This window comes from Haliotis rubra, unplaced genomic scaffold (genome assembly GCF_003918875.1).
Source record: "Haliotis rubra isolate DU_JTF1 unplaced genomic scaffold, ASM391887v1 Scf6, whole genome shotgun sequence".
In the NCBI taxonomy this organism is placed as follows: domain Eukaryota; kingdom Metazoa; phylum Mollusca; class Gastropoda; order Lepetellida; family Haliotidae; genus Haliotis; species Haliotis rubra.
The window spans coordinates 5,636,438-5,656,330 of NW_025767301.1; the positions used below are offsets into that span (position 1 = coordinate 5,636,438).

A 19,893-nucleotide genomic window follows, 5' to 3' on the forward strand; every position below is an offset into this window, starting at 1 on the left:
CTGGTATCACACAGTGGTATGGACTGTGCAGGCCATCATACAAGAGCTGAAGGATGACCTCATGCCACTACCAATGACCCAGGAGGACTGGAAGGCCATTGCCGAGAAGTCCCAGTTCCTCATGCCCCGGGTGACTTGGATGGCAAGCACATAGCCATCAGGAAACCACACAACTCAGGCAGTGTGTTCTGCAGCTACAAAGGCTTCTCTGTGGTGCTGTTGGCCCTGCTGGATGCGGACTATAAGTTTATCTGGATAGACACTGGGGAAGGTGAGAAGGTCACCAATCCGACGCACAGCTGTTTGGTGCTTCAGAACTGAAAGAGTGCATTGATGACAACACCATAGACTTCCCTGACAGCGATCTCCTGCCGAATGATGACAGAGACACACCCTACAACATCCTGGGGGATGATGCTTTTCCACTGAGGACTTTCCTCATGTAACCATATAGCAGGTGGGGCCTTGACAACAAATTATCCAGGGGCAGACGTGTGGTGGAGAATGGTTTCGGAATTCTGGCCAACAGATTTAGATGCTGCTTCCTGGGCACCCTGGAACAAGGACCTGATGTGGTGCGGTTACTGGTGGAGACAGGAGTCAAACTCCACAACTTATTGAGGATCAGGTTCCCTGTCATTAGAAATGCAGATGTGGACCGGGAGGATGAGGACCACAACAACATCCCTGGTGCCTGGAGGGCAAGAAAGACTAGCAGGAGTGAATGTTAACTGAATGATAACTGTTGATATTTCATGTTAAAATGTTTTACTATTTGTGTTCATAGTGTTTATTAATGTTCGTTAGCGCTAATAAAATGTTCCGTTTATTAAAACAAGAAGCCCAAGAGGGCTTGTACTGCTTTACTGACTCCTGGCACAACAGGTCCCTAGAACACTATGGTAATATTTCTGCTTTCTGCCATGAATGTATTTTTTTCAATCTTCACATTGCCCCAATCCATTTCTCAAAATATCTGTTCGGACCGAACAGTGGTAAGGAAATCGCAAACAAAAAACAAAGTTTAGACTTTTTTATATCTTTTTTTCAAGTTTTATTGGTATTATATAAAACTGAAAGACAGAAATACTTATCTAAGTATATTCTTGCTGATTAAGGATACGTGGCAAAATCGTCAGCAGCTAATGACCTGAAGTCAATGTTAAACTCCTTATATTCCCAATTTGTCGGCATTCGTAGCTGATTTTCTTACTAGTTCTTACTTGCTTAGCACCTGCTTCGGCGTGTACTTGAGGGATTCGTGACAGATTCGTAGCCGATTCATGGTCAGCCACGAATTGAGTAATCTGCGAATGAGTTAAAAATACCTACGATTCGATTACGATTCGTTTACGATGAATAAGAATGCACTACGAATTTGTTACGAATGAACTACGATTATTTTAGATCGGGAGTTCGTGGCCAACATTTTGAACAGTTCAAAACTCTTGACACGAATTCCCGATTGCTCAAGAAATGCAAGAACTGACTACGACTATATTACGAATTAGTTAAGAACTTCACGAAATGATTACGATTCAACTACGAATCTTCAAATGTGTCAATTCGTGGCGATTTGTGGGATTCGTGGTCTGTGTGGAAAAGGAGCATAAAGCAACATCCACCAGTATATGTTTCATTTAGGTGTGAAAATAAAAAAACAAAACAAAAAAAAACACACACACGACTGAAGAGCTTACATTACGTATTCAGTAAAGAAGTACGCGATCGTATCCGGTCAGTTGCACATAAATATCAAAGCAGGACACACATCGGTTACAGATATATCTTACTCAGAATTGCTGCCGAGCAAACAGTTATTGTTGACAGATATCGTAAGGAAAATGATTATTTCCGAAGAGGAAGTTTAGTAGAGGAAATTAACACTACAAATGATCAAATATCAATCAGAGTTTTGATATGCACTTCACCTGACTTCACCTGACAGTTGCAAGTCTGGACCTCACTGGACCTCACTGGACCACAGACCTGTCAAGCAGCAAGGTAGGACTGGGTGAAAGAAGAATTGGGTAACATCAGGCTTGTCCCGTGGTATGGGAACTCCTGTGGTATTCGTTGACATCTTAAATCTTTGTATCCATAATTTTGAAAGGATTGGATTGAAATCTGTACTGGTGACACGGGTGTATGGACAAGTAAAATGTCCCCCATTCACTATTTGTCGAAATACATGAACGATACAATTTCCTGTTCCATTGACGTTACGTACAATGTGTGAAGCCCATTTCTGGTGTCCTCCGCCGTGATAGTTCTTGAATTTTTCTAAACGCAGCGTAAAACCACACTCACTATACGTGTGCAATGTGCACCCTGTTAAAGGGTTTGCCGATCGCGTTTTGTAACCTTTTTCATTTAACAGACATAGCTGAAATTTATAATGTTCCTCGGAATACTTTTCCCAGTATATATTTTTTGATGTTCGCTCCAATTTTGGCCATCAGCCGCTGAAGATCATGTCAGCCTCCTAAGATTTGTTGAAAACTACCGCCATATAGTTCGCTGATTATTTCAGATAGGAATAACCCAATGTTATTCTGGGATAGTATTGATCACGTCGACCTGCTACTGGTCGTAAGAAAAGATTGAATGATTGGGGTCGTGAGGTCGGGCGGTTAGATCTTCAGCAACCCATGCTTGTCGTAAAATGCGACTAACGGGATCGGGTGGTCAGGCTCGATGACTTGGTTGACACATGTCATCCTATCCCAGTTGTGTAGATCGATGTTCATGCTGTTGATCATTGGATTGCCTGGTCCAGAGGTTATAAAATGCCCAAGTATCAATTGTCTGGGTTCTTAAATCGTTCACTAACAATTTGATGGTGTTGGTCTTTCGAGGATGAAAGCTCGAAAACAGTACAAAACTAAGCATTCAAATTTGGCTAGTTCGATAATTACTCTTAATGTTGGTATATTTTGTTTTTCGTTTATACAGCAATGATACCTTTAACTTAGATATGTTTATGCATCTTTACGGAAACGTAGCCGAAGCTAGACATTGTTCTGCAGGCTCATGGGCTTGTATAATGACAGAATGAAAAGATATTTGGTATGATTACGCGCATGTGTCCTCTATTTTACAGCATGAAGTTTCGGGACAATGTGGCCTATACAAATATAGATACTGACAATTTTCCTCCACCTAAAACATAAAACCTGCTCACCTCTCGCGTGATAGATCGTTCACTTCCATGCCATGATTTTTTTCCTGCCGTTCACCGCTCCTACAGTGTGCAAATAGTGATGACGATAAGTATTACAAAAACGCCACCACTCAAAAGGTGAAATTGGGTATTCTGATAATATAATACGACTTAACACAGTCGGCATGACAAGAATAACAGTTTTTAAAAAGATGATATGGTAGCTGCTGACGACGAAACACTTCTGTGTTGATAGTCTTCAGAGGGACAACCCATTTATATATGAGTTCAACTGATAGCGGAAGTAAGTAGTGGAGGGATGACGGAACTTCTAAGGCGTTTTTATATGCAGCACGTGGTCTGCCAGTTTAGCTGTTAAACATGATAACATATGTCCTGACCTGTGACAGTCACTTATCTTCCTGTTCGGCCTAGCAGGAACTGGTGCTCTGACTGCAGCTGACAGTTGCCTGCTTGCATATCTACGGGCAGCACACCCGTGAAGCAAGCCCGGTAGCACGCCCGTCGAGCAGCAAGGTAGGATGGGTTGAACACTTTTGATCTTAACGAACTGGGTAACATCAGGTTTTTGTCGTGGTATGGAAACCATTGTAATATTAATAGAGAACCAATACCGAACTCATGGCTTGCAGTATCGAGGAGCGAGGAAGCATATCGTAAATCACCACGTCAGCTCATCAGTTCCCTGTTGGTCCATTGAGAAATAGGAGTTTGTTACGACGTGTTCGTTACGACATGTTCCCTTCGTAACACCAGCGTACATCACTGGCAAAGTTATATACGCAGTTCATTGTCTTTCCGGTACGTTTTCCCAGTATTTGTTAAATCCATTCCAAATCAATACCCAATAAACTGTTTATCTGTTAAGCATCCTTAGACAATGTATGCATTTTTACTGCATAAAATCAAAAATGTTATTACGCGTCTATATTTTTTCATAAAACATTTTGTACCTATTAATAAATACGGAAGTCATGTTTGTAACCTGGGCCTAGATTTTGAAGCTCTCTTAGAGCTAAGATAGTCGTAAGTTAATGTTAATGTATGGCACTTACGACTATCTTAGCTCTAAGAGAATTTCGAAAATCTAGGCCCTGGTTTGTAACATGGTTGAAAATGATTTGTTTTACATGTCTAATCTGCCGTCTAAAGACTGGTGGGATTTTCACACTGACTCTTGAGAATACTATGCAAGCACATTTCCGTCATGTGTTTACATGTTGTTTGCAACAACATGTGTTCTTGGGCATGTCTTGCATTTGAGTAAATAACTCTTCCTTTTTATGAACTCAAGACATATATGTGTTAATATGTGCCAAAAATCAATCATTAGTATCAGTAATTTGATTTTAAGAAAATACATATATTGAAAACTGAATTGAAATGACATTTGTCACCACTGCCAACAAACTTTTGATTTGGGACGTATTTCTCAACAAACTATTAATTTGGGTAATGTTCCCACCCCCAAATAGACATCAAATGGATGGTCACTCACTGAATTGCTGTTCAGAGTAGCGCTAAACCAAACTCACTTTCACTCACCCACTTGAATTCACTGGCTTTACCACGATATTTGGAAACAATGAGTAATTGGAAACATGTTAAAAGTGAGTGAGGGAGTTTGTTTTTAGCAAAATGCCTGTAACATCACGGCGGGGGACACCAGAAATGGGCTTCACACATTGTATCCAAGCGTGACGAGAGAAAGCTTTGACCACTAGGCTACCCTACCGCCCCAAACATTTTGAAACGTTTCCGTAATATGCAACGTATACATATTCGTGTTATTTTTTTCTAAATCGCAAAGAAAAGAAGCCGAACCAGGAAACTGAATTTATGTTCTGAACTGAAGCCATACGGAAGTAATCCTGACACATTGTTACAATAGCCTACTCAAACATACCTCGTGAGTTATCTCGTGTTTATGCCGTGTTTTAGTCACGTGATGCGGGAGAGTACCATGGAGAGTTATTGTAAACATGCATTAGATACTCACTCGGATAACCACAAATCAGGCCTTTAAGCTATGTCAACTTGGATAAGTGTCTTGGGCTTCAGTGTTATTCCCTGGATTAAAGGGGATGGGCAGCCAACAAAGTAACTACTACTGAACTAATCCACCCCTCGTTATTTCAACCTGCAATCTAGATTAAAGTGTTCGAGCACATTATTATATCAGGGAACTGTCTTAACGCACGAACATCCAAGTCACATTCAGTCTGCACCAAAACCTCCCTATCAAACGTTGAATATGATAATGACAAAATGTTATGTGATCAATGTTATATATGGAACTGTCATTTTCAGTTGAGCTGAAGAAAATGCCTGTTCGGGGAGTTGTCATCGTCCTATTTCTTGCCTTGATCAACACGTGAGTGTGCTTTTTTTTGGTAGTTTCGGATGATGAGATACTGTCACCCGTGAGTGAGTGAGTGAGTGAGTGAGTGAGTGAGATTTTAACGCCACTTTGAACACTAATTCATTTACATCACGGCATGTGAGCTTAATGTTGAGGAAAACCCAATTAGTCCAGGAGGAGAATCTCAAAAGGGGCCTTGAAATAGGATTTCGTAGCCTCCCCAGTACTGATTTTGTTTGACACTATTTTAAGTTAGTGTGATGTCTTTGGCTCATGAAAAGGCCTGTAATACTCTCAGATTGTGGTATTATTTTTTTATACAGGCCATTATAGTATGTGGGGGTCTGCGAGCATTTTCATCAATTTTGGTTTGCTGCCCGACATCACTTCAAAGTTAATCATTGATAGTTTTACTACTATCAATCTGATCACTTTCATTTTGACTTCTGTGTCTTCCAAGCACTTAAATTTACATAAAAATGAACATCGAATGTTTCCATTTACATCCAAAGTTGAACTTTTGATGTTTTTTGACACTTGTTTCTCCTAGAGTGATGGCTTGGACACACAACAAGTCATTTCCATGGTCATATCGTGGTAATTTAATTTTTACAGCTTATTCTTTGAGACAGGGGTATTTTAACGATTCTCCGACTTTTCATGGAAATGTGTGAGGGTGATTTATATAATGGCAGTTAACATTATTTTAGTTACTAAACCAAGTTGTTTTTGTTTTCTCTGTACTTCTAGAGTGACGGCATGTTATTGGGAATTTTTCTATATTACCCAGAATTCAAAATGGCCGCCAAAATGGCCGTTCTCACTACTTTCTCACTTCCTTTTTTAGTGCGTGCAATCATAATAGCAATCACGTCCTGGTTCTTATTTCCGTTCTCAGTTTCAATGTGGAAACATTGAAATCACCATGCCTCCAAGGAAGAAGAAGGGTGGACCCAAAAAGACATCTAATTTATAAAGGGGTCAATGCGTTCAAGAAGTTCATCAAACATGGGTGGGGTGATTCTCAAGAAATTGTAGAAGGACTCATGATCATCAAGGCGGAGCTCCTCCATCAGTTGATGATAATGTCCCACAGCTATTCACCTCTCAGGTTTAAGCCAGTTCCTCACCCAACAAGTTCTTGTTTTTTCCTTCTTTCTTGCTCTTCATTGTACTCTTGCTCTGCTTCCGATAAAAATTGCAGGAAACCAGCATTCAATACGTTGACAGCTGCAAACTTGTTCATAGAAATCTATCCCCAATGACGACCATGTTAAAAACGCATGTATATATACCCTACCTTGTCATATCGTAATGCACACAGAGTTGACATAGTAAGAACTGCGTGAGAACTACATAAACATACTAACAACGAGTAGAACGTAATGAGAACTCATTGCAAACTGTTAGAACCGTGTACTACAAGCTTCTTCAGAACAATTCATTTTGTTTTGAACATATTTACACGGAATAGCGACTAACTAGAGTTCAGTAGGGTTCTGCGAACGGGATGGACCTGGTGGAAACTGTACAAACGTATTGCAACTGATGCCGGACTGTACTACGTCCGCACACGTACCCAGTAAGATTGAAGCACCACGATTCCGTTCGTAGTACTGCAATTCCGTTCTCAGTATGGCAATCTCATTTTAAGTACGTTATCACTCCGTCCCATTTTAGAATGTGTAGTACGTTCGACATGGGGAATTGACTTACTGAAGTCCTCTGAAAATCACCAACAAACATTGACACAATTGGGTGACAATCTATATGTTCAAGAAACACTCATTACATCTTGTGGCCAGTTTGTGAGTTCTATGTATGTACCAAATAATCCAGTGATGTCTGTAGATGACACAAGATATTGAATGAAAACCTCCCACCAACATCCAACAGTCTAAAACATCACATTGAGCGAGTAAACTACCAAGTCCATGTTTGGAAACAGTCTCTGCAACCAATCATGAACATTCCTTCACCAGTTGACCATGGTTGGAGCATTTGTGATGGTCAGCTTATCCCTATTCTGATGTCGAGAGATCCTGCTCCCCGTGGATTGGTTGAACTGACATCGTGTAAATGCAAAAAGTCAGCATGCCAGCAGAAAGAATGATATAGTGTGTACAGAGGCATGTCTTTTTGTATGGCAGGTGATTGTTGCCCGAACACCTTTGACTTGTTGCCAGTAGATGACTCCGATTCTGACATGAGTGAGTGAGTGAGTTTAGATTTACACACTCAGCAATATTCCAGCTATATGACGGCGATCTGAAAATAATCGTGTCTGGGCCAGATAATCCAGGGATCAACAGCATGAACATCAATCTACGCAATTGGGAGCCGATGACATGTGTCAACCAAGTCAGCGAGCCTGACCACCCGATCCGGTTAGTCGCCTCTTACGACAAGCATGGGTTATTGAAGATCAATTCTAACCCGGATCTTCACAGGTCCGATTCTGACATGAAGTAAAATATGAAATGAAAGAAAGTGAAAAGGAGGGTTAATTGCAAGCTTATGGATGTATCACAAGTGATTAAGAGTTATCTGATAGAACAATTAGAATAGCTACAACCAAAGCTTAGACGTAGTTATCGGCCATGAAGCATAGTTTTCAAACACTTTTGGATAATGTTATTTCATCAAATATTTTAGGAGTGTGAAGCTTTGATTGACCATATCATTGACATTAAGCTCTATTCCTATACTGTATTAAACATCAGACACCAAATAAGTTGTTTGGATTTCATATCAGTACATATTTAGTCCTCCACTAAGGATATGTAGTTAAACTACAATGGCGGCCATTTTGGCGGCCATTTTGAATTCTGGGTAATATGTAAAAATTGCTGATAACATGCCGTCACTCTAGAAGTACAGAGAAAACAAAAACAACTTGGTTTAGTAACTAAAATAATGTTAACTGCCATTATATAAATCACCCTCACACATTTCCATGAAAAGTCGGAGAATCGTTAAAATACCCCTGTCTCAAAGAATAAGCTGTAAAAATTAAATTACCACGATATGACCATGTAAAATGACTTGTTGTGTGCCCAAGCCATCACTCTAGGAGAAACAAGTGTCAAAAAACATCAAAAGTATCAACTTTGGATGTAAATGGAAACATTCGATGTTCATTTTTATGTAAATTTAAGTGCTGAGAAGGCAAAACACGACAAAACAATATGGCGGCCATTTTGATTTTGTTTCAAAATAAAATTATGTCAAATAATTTCTACATCCTTGAGCAGTACACAAAAGTCAAAATGAAAGTGATCAGATTGATAGTAGTAAAACTATCAATGATTAACTTTGAGGTGATGTCGGGCAGCAAACCAAACGTGACGAAAATGCTCGCAGACCCCCACCACATATAATGACCTGTAAAAAAACCCTGATACCACAATCTGAGAGTATTACAGGCCTTTTCATGAGCCCAAGACATCATACTAACTGAAAATAGTATCAAACAAAATCAGTACTGGGGAGGCTACGATTTGAAATTTTTCAGCTGCCTCCTCCTGAACTAAATGCAGGTCTTAGACTTTGGTGACACCCACGAGCAGGGCTATGGTCCTGACACAACAGGATTCGAACCTATGATCATTGTTGCCTGACATGCCTAAGGGAGGAAACTCACCCCTCTGCTTCTTTAAGGCATTTGATGTAAACCGGTCCATGTATACAGCCACAAGAACATGTACATCTATCACTAACTGTTCATGGGATGTCTGAGATTTGTATCAAAACGAGGCTGGCGTCTAAATGTTACATAGAAGTTATATGAAATAAAAATAGGTATAGTAGTTGGCTGTTTTCATCTGAATATGTAACCATACAACCTTTCATAACGCATTTCCTTCCACAAAGTCAAGGACAAAGCAGTTTTGATTAAAGTTGCAAGGAATATATTATGTTTGCACAAATTATTGTGCACGTGTGTTAATGAAAATTAAACAAATTAAACAATTGTATGTATAGATTTCTAGGTGTGTCAGTACCAAACATGTCTTCGTGAGTGTTACTAAATTCATACCAATTGAACAGTTGCGACTACGTTTATAGAAGTCCATGCAAAGATGTGGTATATATTTATCCTGGTCCACGTACTTACTCATACTCGGATGTATAAGTTGACATTTCCTCAGGTCAAAGCGATTTCCTTGTGCATTGTATAGTAACTAAACATGATATATTTCTATCGCTTGAACTATCGCATGGCTACAATATATGCTGTGCAAACAAAGTAGGGGATATTTTGTTTTTATGTGAGACGAACAGAACATACACCAATGTCTGGTAATGAAAAATAATTTATGTGGCCAAAACATTTCCAATGAAAACAAGCTTCCAAACATAACATCCTGACAGCTAGTGACCTGGGACAGCTCGTGCAGTTGACGGAATGCCGCAATCACCAGTATCACTGATTTTCGAATTTGACAATTTGTTTCCTTCAGACAAAACGCTCAAGGTCCTTTTATCATGAAGGTGATGGAGTGGGCGAGTATGGTTTTACGCAGCTTTTATCACGACAGGGGACACCAAAATGGGCTTCAGACACTGTACCCATTCAGAGAATCGAACCTGGGTCTTCATGGTGGGTGGCGAACGCTTAACCACTGTCCTTTATACTGAATGAAGCAACAGCATTGATCAACGTTTGCAACGTACTGGACGTATACGTTCGATATACATGTTGCAGGTGGGCGCACTTGAGAATACTGTTGCCCAAACTCTGCAACAGTCTGTCATCAGCACATTTTCGGTGCTCAACTAACACATGATACTGCACGTCTCCCTAGATATTTCTAGCCTAGTACAGATTAGACAGAACGATGGCTTTAAGATCTTGGTACAAGCTGCCACTCAGATACAGGACCGGCTGCAACAGGCAGCTGGGGGTAAGAGGACATGCCCAGACGGAGGTGAATTGTCCGCAGAGATGGCATTTGTGTGAACAACGTTCACATGTCATCCCACCACTTACAGCAGCCATGTGAAAAATAAATCAAAGGCCTCAGTGGTGTTGGCAACGTCATCAGGGGGATAATGTCACATCTTCTGACGAATCAATTGTTCACGCTCGACCTTCATGACCGAAGGAATTCAGTTTGAAGACGTCCTGGTGCACAGGGGCTTGTAGCGCTAAAATACTGCCATTAAGGTATATACTGTCACTAACGGGATCTTAGATCTACAAAAACTGCCATCAAGGTATATACTGTCACTAATGGGATCTTAGCACTATAAAAACTGCCTTCGAGGTATATACTGTCACTAATGGGATCTTGGCACTACAAAAACTGCCATCAAGGTATATACTATCACTAACGGGGTCTTAGCACTACAAAAATTGCCATCAAGGTATATACTGTCACTAACGGGATCTTAGCACTACAAAAACTGCCATCAAGGTATATACTGTCACTAACGGGATCTTAGCACTGTAAAAACTGCCATCAAGGTATATACTGTCACTAACGGGATCTTAGCACTGTAAAAACTGCCATCAAGTTATACACTGTCACTAACGGGGTACATGTTTACATATCATTACTAGACTACTAGGTCAAAGTGACCCAATGGTATCTGTATAGAAGGTACATGTTTACATATCACTACTAGACTACTAGGTCAAAGTGACCCAATGGTATCTGTATACAAGGTACGTGCTTGTATCATTACTACACTATCAGGTCAAAGTGACCCAATGGTATCTGTATACAAGGTACATGCTTACATATCATTACTAGACTATCAGGTCAATGTGTACCAGTGGTATCTGTATACAAGGTACGTGCTTGTATCATTACAGGGCCATCAGTTGGGACAAGAAGTGGACGTATTTCGTCTTTGCGCAAGAATGGCCACCATCTTTTTGCAATGATGCACCACAAATGCGTGTACGTTTGTTGTAACTGTTTATTCTTTTATATATTGATTTGTGAGTGTATATGGTCCCAAGAGTAACAGCTTTTTTACATGTGTCATATATGGTAGGTAGTACTGGTGAGACATTGAATTTAGGTTGTGCTGTCATTCATTGATACACCTGCACGGAATTACTCCCGTAGCCAAATACATCACTATCGCTTTGGGTTGCTGACATTATGGCAGGCCCGCTATCATCACTTGTGATCAGTAGTCTCAAAGGGAAGTTGATGAGTTAATTCTGAATACAGCCTTATGGTACAATTCTCTATTGTCGGGACCCGTGAAGGTCCGGGTTAGAATTGATCTTCAGTAAACCATGCTTGTCGTCAGAAGCGCCTAACGGGATCTGGTGGTCAGGCTCGCTGGATTGGTTGGCAAATGTCATGGTATCCCAATTGCGCAGATTGATGTTGATGCTGTTGATCACTGGATGGTCTGATCCAGACTCGATTAAAAACAAAGCGTCTTTGAGCAGCTCAGCTGAGCTGGATATCGGCAATATACAAATGTTAGCATAATTATTTACAGACCGCTGCCATGTAGCTGGAATATTGTTGAATGCGGCGTTAAACTAAACCCACTCACTGACTATTGTCGGAACAGGTGCGTTACTTGTAAGTGTGACTTTAGAGAAAGTCATTAGTTTAGCGTAATATCGATGCAAACTATTGCAGTTTGTTGTCCTGCAACAGACAACAGGGGGAATTGCTGTGTTAACTTTAATTACAATCTTATCGTACAAAGTACCGCATATTGTGAATTGATGACTTGACGGTGGATCAGTAACAATTACCGCCAATTGATAGCTGAACCAGCTGGTTGCACTTCCAGACAAGAGGTGCAGTTCATGAATAATTGGTCGAGGTTTATTAGGGGTTTCTCCGAAATACGGTGCACGTGCTCTGTGTATTTGTATCGAGTTGGGACATGATCTACCTCTCCTCAAGTGTCACAATGTATTTTTTCAGCACACGTGCAAAGGCCTTCCCAAACCAGTGAAAACATGGACGGTGCACGGCCTGTGGTAAGTGCTTGAACTTCCCCACCAAACACTGTCACATCACACCAGATATAATTATTTGTTAACCAATACTTATTGCTGAATAATAGTCCAACCAACACAATTTGTGTTTAAATTGATTACAAGTGCACTAAAACGCACAACATGTTCATGTTGACTAAAGGGAGGTGAGGTGGCCTGGTGGTTGAAGCGTTCGCTTGTCATGTTGAAGACCCGAGTTCGTTTCTCTATATTAGTCTAGAGGTAAAAGCGCTCTCTCGTCACGCCGAAGGTTCGATAACTGTCTTGGGTACAATTTATGAGGTCCATGTGTGGTGTCTCCCACCGTCATGTAGCTTCAATACGCCCAACACGCGTAAAATCCATCTCACACATTCTCTCACAGCCTATGTTTCCTCGCTCGTTATGGTTTTGGACTACGGGGTATCACTAGCTTAGGGTTGATTCCCAACACGGGTACAAATGTGAAGTCCTTCAGCCGTGTTCCTGGGATATTGCTAGAAGCGGTTTCAATCTCTTCTCACGTACTCAGTATGATTTATAATAATATATTTATTAAGGAAACACATATTTATACATGCAGGTATTGGAATACAACTAAAGAAAACGGGAATAGTCCATTTCTCCTTAGGGAAGGTATTCGTTAACACAGCCCAGACAGACTTCAATAAACCTGTGATGATCATATGACGCAGTTTGAAAGTTTGAATACAAATGTTTACTACTAATTTAGTGTGAGTGAGTGAGTGTGTTTAGTTTTACGCCGCACTCAGCAATATTCCAGCTATATGGCGTTGGTCTGTAAATAATCGAGTCTGGACCAGACAAACCAGTGATCAACAGCATGATCATCGATCTGCGCAATGGGGAACCGATGCCATGTGTCAACCAAGCCAGCGAGCCTGACCACCCGATCCGGTTAGTCGCCTCTTACGACAAGCATGGGTTACTGAAGACACATTCTAACCCGGAGTTTCAGGGGTCACTAATTTAACGATTGTTATGAAGTAGATGTACATAAATTAAAAATATTAACAGCTTTCTTTCTTATCCTGTTTTAGGCCAAACAAAGGCAAACACAAAGTCGAAAACTGCAGCGACAGTTGGCATTTTAATTGGACCAAAGTCAAGGTAGGGTGTGATAATATATTTTCCCAATGTGCTATTGTTGAACTGCTCCCTGATCAGATATATATGGAATCCTAGAAGGGACGTTGTCGCGTTGTCGCATTGTCTCGTTTTGAATAATATTTTTCTATTCATCCAAAGGGCGACAATGCGACAATGTCGCGTTTTGGTTAATTTTGCCTCTTTTTGCTCGTTTTTGAGAGGGCGACAACGCGACAATATATATATATATATATATATATATATATATATATGTACCTTCTGGGAGTCTATAGATATACCAGCTAATGTGACATGTTTCAAAGTGAATAAAATAATTACTTCTATGTGCTTTACACTTTGCGTCTTCAATATTCCAGCCTCTCCAAAAACAACTAGAGACAAGCTGGCCCAACCTGTTTGTGGACACGAACTTCACCCAGCTCTGGTTGGTGATACTTGTTTTTACACATTTTTGCGTTAAAAAGGACAATGCTATGTTAATTACAACGTGAAGCGTTTTACATATATGCAACAACTAAAGAAAACAGGATCTTACTATGCTCCTGTGGCCTTTCACTGTACAATACAGCTAACACTTACTCCTGTAATACGCAAGTCATGCGTTAATCTGGAAATGTGTTTTCTCGGGATTAATATCCGGATAAAGGGAGCTGGTTTGACGTTGAACATTGTACATACATAATGCTTGTTATAGACCATAGATGGTACGTCTAACATTGTACTCTGTACGTCTACACCTGCTTGTTACAGACCATTGGTGGTACGTCTAACATTGCACTCTATACGTATACACCTGCTTGTTATAGACCATTGGTGGGACGTCTAACATTGTACTCTGTATGTCAAATGCATACTTGTTATAGACCATTGGTAGTACGTCTAACGTTGTACTCTGTACATGTACACCTGTTTGTTATAGACCATTGGTGGTACGTCTAACGTTGTACTCTGTACGTGAACACATGCTTGTTGTAGTCCATTGCTGGTACGTTTAACATTGTACTCTGTACGTCAACACATGCTTGTTGTAGTCCATTGGTGGTACGTCTAACGTTGTACTCTGTACCTCAACACATGCTTGCTGTAGACCATTGGTGGTACGTCTAACGTTGTACTCTGTACGTCTGCACATGCTTGTTACAGTCCATTGGTGGTACATCTAAAATGGTACTCTATACGCCAACACATGCTTGTTATATACCATTGGTGGTACGTCTAACGTTGTACTCTGTACCACAACACATGCTTGCTGTAGACCATTGGTGGTACGTCTAACGTTGTACTCTGTACGTCAACACATGCTTGTTATATACCATTGGTGGTACGTCTAACGTTGTACTCTGTACGTCAACACATGCTTGTTATATACCATTGGTGGTACGTCTAACGTTGTACTCTGTACGTCAACACATGCTTGTTGTAGACCATTGGTGGTATGTCTAACGTTGTACTCTGTACGTCTACACATGTTTGTTATAGTCCATTGGCGGTACGTCTAACATTGTACTCTGTACGTCAACACATGATTGTTATAGACCATTGGTGGTACGTCTAACGTTGTACTCTGTACGTCAACACATGCTTGTTGTAGACCATTGGTGGTACGTCTAACATTGTACTCTGTACGTCAACACATGCTTGTTATATACCATTGGTGGTACGTCTAACGTTGTACTCTGTACCACAACACATGCTTGCTGTAGACCATTGGTGGTACGTCTAACGTTGTACTCTGTACGTCTGCACATGCTTGTTACAGTCCATTGGTGGTACATCTAAAATGGTACTCTATACGCCAACACATGCTTGCTGTAGATTATTGGTGGTACGTCTAACGTTGTACTCTGTACGTCTACACATGTTTGTTATAGACCATTGGTGGTACGTCTAACGTTGTACTCTGTACCTCAACACATGCTTGCTATAGACCATTGGTGGTACGTCTAACGTTGTACTCTGTACGTCTGCACATGCTTGTTACAGTCCATTGGTGGTACATCTAAAATGGTACTCTATACGCCAAAACATGCTTGCTGTAGACCATTGGTGGTACGTCTAACATTGTACTCTGTACGTCAACACCTGCTTGGTATAGACAAATGGTGGTACGTTTAATATTGTACTATGTACGTCTGCACATGCTTGTTATAGGGTCACCATTAGTGTGTTTACGATGCCGCGCTTATAGGTTGTATAATTTCCGAGAGATGAGGTTTTTCTAAACTGCACATCGATCAATTGTACAGATACAATGCAATGATAAAACGCAGTATTTATTCAGTTACCACAGTGACCGACCTATGGTGCTGTGACACATCTTAACTCCATGTACTGACCCACCATCTGTACTCCGGTACACCCATACAATGTACATGCACCGTATGTATTCACTACGTTTCAGGAAACATGAATGGACAGCCCACGGTACATGCGCGGCAAGCCTGGAAGCCACGAACAATGAGTTTCGGTACTTTCAAAAGGCTCTGAGTCTCAACAGTGTAACTGCATTTAATCCCCAAACGTGAGTTGTTTTGCATTAAACACTATTGCCTTGTCTCACGATACACTACGTGTAAAATGTGACTTTGTAATCGCTTACTTTCACTACACCGACCTCTGGTATTGTGATGTGAGTAGTCATATATTTGATCTTGGCGTCTGAAACCTGCTCACTAGGCATTTGCCAATAAGTATACGGTTGGCATATTTCCAACGATTAACTTTAACTCACTGACAACAGAAAATAAGAAATAATAGTGAAAGAGTAAGTGGTTGAGTATGGTTTTACGCCGCTTTTAGCAATATTCCAGCAATAGCACGGCGGGGGACACCAGAAATGGGCTTCACACAACAGTAAAGGAAGTGACTAACGAATGACTGATTGACTGGTATGTGTCCTCGTTGAGCGTTTTACGAAAGGTTAAGTGCAATCCCCGGTCGGGTAGTTTCAGCCTTAGCCGATATTACCGGAAGGGAGGTGATGTTGTTTCTCAGCCTGGCGGTCGACAAAATGATGAAAAACACACGAACTGATTGACTCTGTATACTGTGGGAGTGTGTGTGCGTGCGTGCGTGTGTGTGTGCGCGTGCGTGCGTGCGTGCGTGCGTGCGTGCGTGCGTGCGTGTGTGACTTGGATATCGGATAATCAATGGTAAAGTGCGACATGGTATCTCAGTTAGTGCGTACAGGTTAAAGCACACAGATACCCAAAGCACACAGACACCCAAAGCACACAGACAGACAGACAAACAGACGCCTGTGTGGAATTCACACTTCACCTCATCTCACGCATGATATGTATTTTTACAGGGCGCTTGAGAAGGTTGGAATCACTCCATCATGTACAAGGGCATACTCCGTGAGTAAATTGTTTACAAAATAGCGATCTGCTTCTAAACGCATTCCCACTAAATCAAAGCAGGTTTTTAAGTCAATCTCGCAACTGTGGTCTGCTTCACATAGACATGCACGTGTACCAATATCGTCCCTGTGCTTCAGCATGAGCGGGTGGTTCATTATCGACCATGTGCTTTACCATGACCCTCACTCTCCGTTGGAAGTTACGCTTATTCAGATCAAAATATTGCATCGCAGATTAATGTTTCCGACGGCAGTGGTACATGTTTATAGAGTAGAATAACATAGTCATGATGTTCTTCATAGCTTGTTCTACTTTACAGGTCAAAGCCATACAAAAGGCTCTCATGAAGTACTTCCGGTTGGACACTCCCCTGAAGATAATATGTGCAATGCAGAGAGTAACTGTATGTTACTGAGAGAATTATCTGCCGAAACAGATTCCACTGATCGTAAAAGTCGAAACTGAGACTATCGTCCGTCAGAGCACTGCACATAGATCTGATATAAACCACATAAAAATTAGGAAATATTTACAAACAGTGAGTGTGGTTTTACGCCTCTTTTAGCAATGTCACGGCGAGGGACACCAGAAATGGGCTTCACACATTGTACCCACCTGGAGTATCGAACCCGGGTCTTCTGCGTTTAACCACAAGGCTACCCCACCACCACTATTTACAAGCAGTTATAATGAAGGTGTACTGTAGTATTCCAGCTTTATCCAGACAGAAGTAACCAGAGTAACTTCGCTTTGTTTTACAAGTTGTTCAATCGTAAAATTTGTACTTTTATGGGTGCACATTGTTTTGAGAGTGGGATAAGACCGGACATACGCTCCCTTTTGGCGAACACCCATGTGATCGACGATTGCCAGTGGTACATTCCTATAATCTGTCATCACCAAGGCCTTTCACGCCCAGTGAAATCTGTTTCGGCAGATAATCCAGACTCATTAATCTCTGTATGTATAATGACACTAGTTACCCTGTTAATGAGTGAGTTTAGTTTTATGCCACTTTTAGCGATATTCCAGCAATATAACGGCGGGGGCATCACATATTGTACCCATGTTTGGACTGGTACACGTGTAACGAGTAAGTGAATTTTACGCCGATTTTAGCAATATTCCAGCAATATCACGCCGGGGGACACCTGAAATGGGCTTCACACATTGTTCCCATGTGGGGTATCGAACCCGGGCCTTCGGCGTGACGAGCGAACGCTTTAACTGATAGGCCACCTTAGGTTATCCCTATACTGACTCTAAATGTAGAGTGTAAGACTAAATTGGGATAACGCCTTTTCCAATTTTGGATAACAATTTTTATTTTCAAGCTGATTTTCTGTATGCCAAAACAAGAAAAAATAGCATTTGCAAATGGTACACTCTTAGTCACAGACTTTCTACTATGTAGGTTATCATTCAAAATGAGTAAAATCTGCATCTTCGCTGATATAGTCGTATTTAGTATAAGGTCTTCTATATTTACAATAGGTATTCCAAACGTTATCGCGTTTCCAATGTATTTTCAAAATATATATCGTTATCTCTTGCAGGGTCGCACTATGTTGTTGGAGATTCACATGGCGTTGTCCAAAACGTTCAACGTGACAAGAATGCCTGACCATTCCACAAGCTGCTGCACGCCCGCCGACCAAATCTACATCTTCCCAATCAGCGACATGCATTGTTTTCAGTAGAGGCTGTTTGTTTCAAAATAACTGAAGTGAAAGCATTACGAGAATACACCACTATACACAATGTACGGAAAGAAAAACAATAAGGTTTAAACTATAGAAGAAATTAAACAATACAAGTAAGCATGTGTCGGAGTGTAGGTTCCATATGAACAGAACTGACGGTCGAAGACGTGTCTACCGACGGCGTGGGGGCGGACGGCACGTTGTTGCATTCAGGAAACGGAACCATATGGTGGAGGGAGTGTGACGGTTTGGGTTGACATTTGCGGGAACACCAAGACCGACCTCGTTATCATCAATGGCAACCTGCCAGCCCTGACAGACATGCTTTACATACACCTTCGTTAAGCAAATTAAATGTTCATATCTATTCGTGTTTGTGTTGTTTGGTAGTTGAAAAATACTTGCACGTGAGTTTTTATGCCGATTTTTGGGTAGAAAGTCAAACAGTCAAAGTGAAACAAATCAGGATGGGAGCACACATTGCCTACTGCCTACGTGCTGTAATCCTTTCACGAAACATTTATCAGTAAGTGAGTGAGTTTAGTTTTACGTCGCTCTCAGCTATATGGCGACAGTCTGTAAACTTATCGAGTCTGGACCAGATAACCCAGTGATCAACAGCATGAGCATCGATCTACGCAATTGGGAGCCGATGACATGTGTCAACCAAGTCAGCGAGCCTGACCACCCGATCCGGTTAGTCGCCTCTTACGACAAGCATGGGTTAATGAAGATCAATTCTAACCCGGATCTTCACGGGTTCTCATTATAATTTTCATAATAATTCAAGGGAAATAACCCTTCCAGACCCAATGCCATTATAATAGAAGTTTGCTCGTGTACAATGCAGTGCTCTCGTGGTAACATTTAGCCGCCTTTGTATCTGTTGATGGTGGTTGCAACGGTGGGGCAGGGTACGCTCACCTTTCTACGAACACCTGGTATCATCACTATTTGATTGTAATTCATGAGCACATTCTCATGATAAAGTCGTTGTTGGACAATTGTAGAAGAGATTTCGTATAGACGTGGAAACAGGTTTGTCGCTTGTAATTTCATGTAGCATTTGGTTCCCGTGACAGTATGTTCTGTTCAGTTAAAAATGTCAGTAACGTTTGTCTGACCTGTAAGTACTATATGTCAACATTAGTCTGTCTCACACTATTTTCCCTTCTGCCTAGTTTCCCTGC

General features: G+C 41.1%; 1 protein-coding gene across 1 annotated transcript; it reads left to right on the plus strand.

Annotated features, from left to right (window-relative positions):
- Window positions 1–5,160: 5,160 nt before the first annotated feature.
- Window positions 5,161–19,070, plus strand: LOC124255274 (ribonuclease Oy-like). Its single transcript, XM_046689144.1, has 10 exons — window positions 5,161–5,284; window positions 5,495–5,558; window positions 11,368–11,455; window positions 12,455–12,510; window positions 13,569–13,638; window positions 13,995–14,062; window positions 16,040–16,159; window positions 16,949–16,997; window positions 17,320–17,403; window positions 18,557–19,070. The coding sequence occupies exons 1-10, from the start codon at window positions 5,269–5,271 to the stop codon at window positions 18,698–18,700; spliced, it is 759 nt and encodes a 252-aa protein (XP_046545100.1). The 5' UTR covers window positions 5,161–5,268; the 3' UTR covers window positions 18,701–19,070.
- Window positions 19,071–19,893: the final 823 nt, after the last annotated feature.

What these genes read in the sequence shown, in the direction of transcription:
- LOC124255274 (XM_046689144.1), top strand. An exon ending in ATGATGCACCACAAATGCGT is followed by an intron (nt 11,456 to 12,454) that starts GTACGTTTGTTG and finishes GTATTTTTTCAG; the next exon opens with CACACGTGCAAAGGCCTTCC. An exon ending in ACGAACTTCACCCAGCTCTG is followed by an intron (nt 14,063 to 16,039) that starts GTTGGTGATACT and finishes ACTACGTTTCAG; the next exon opens with GAAACATGAATGGACAGCCC.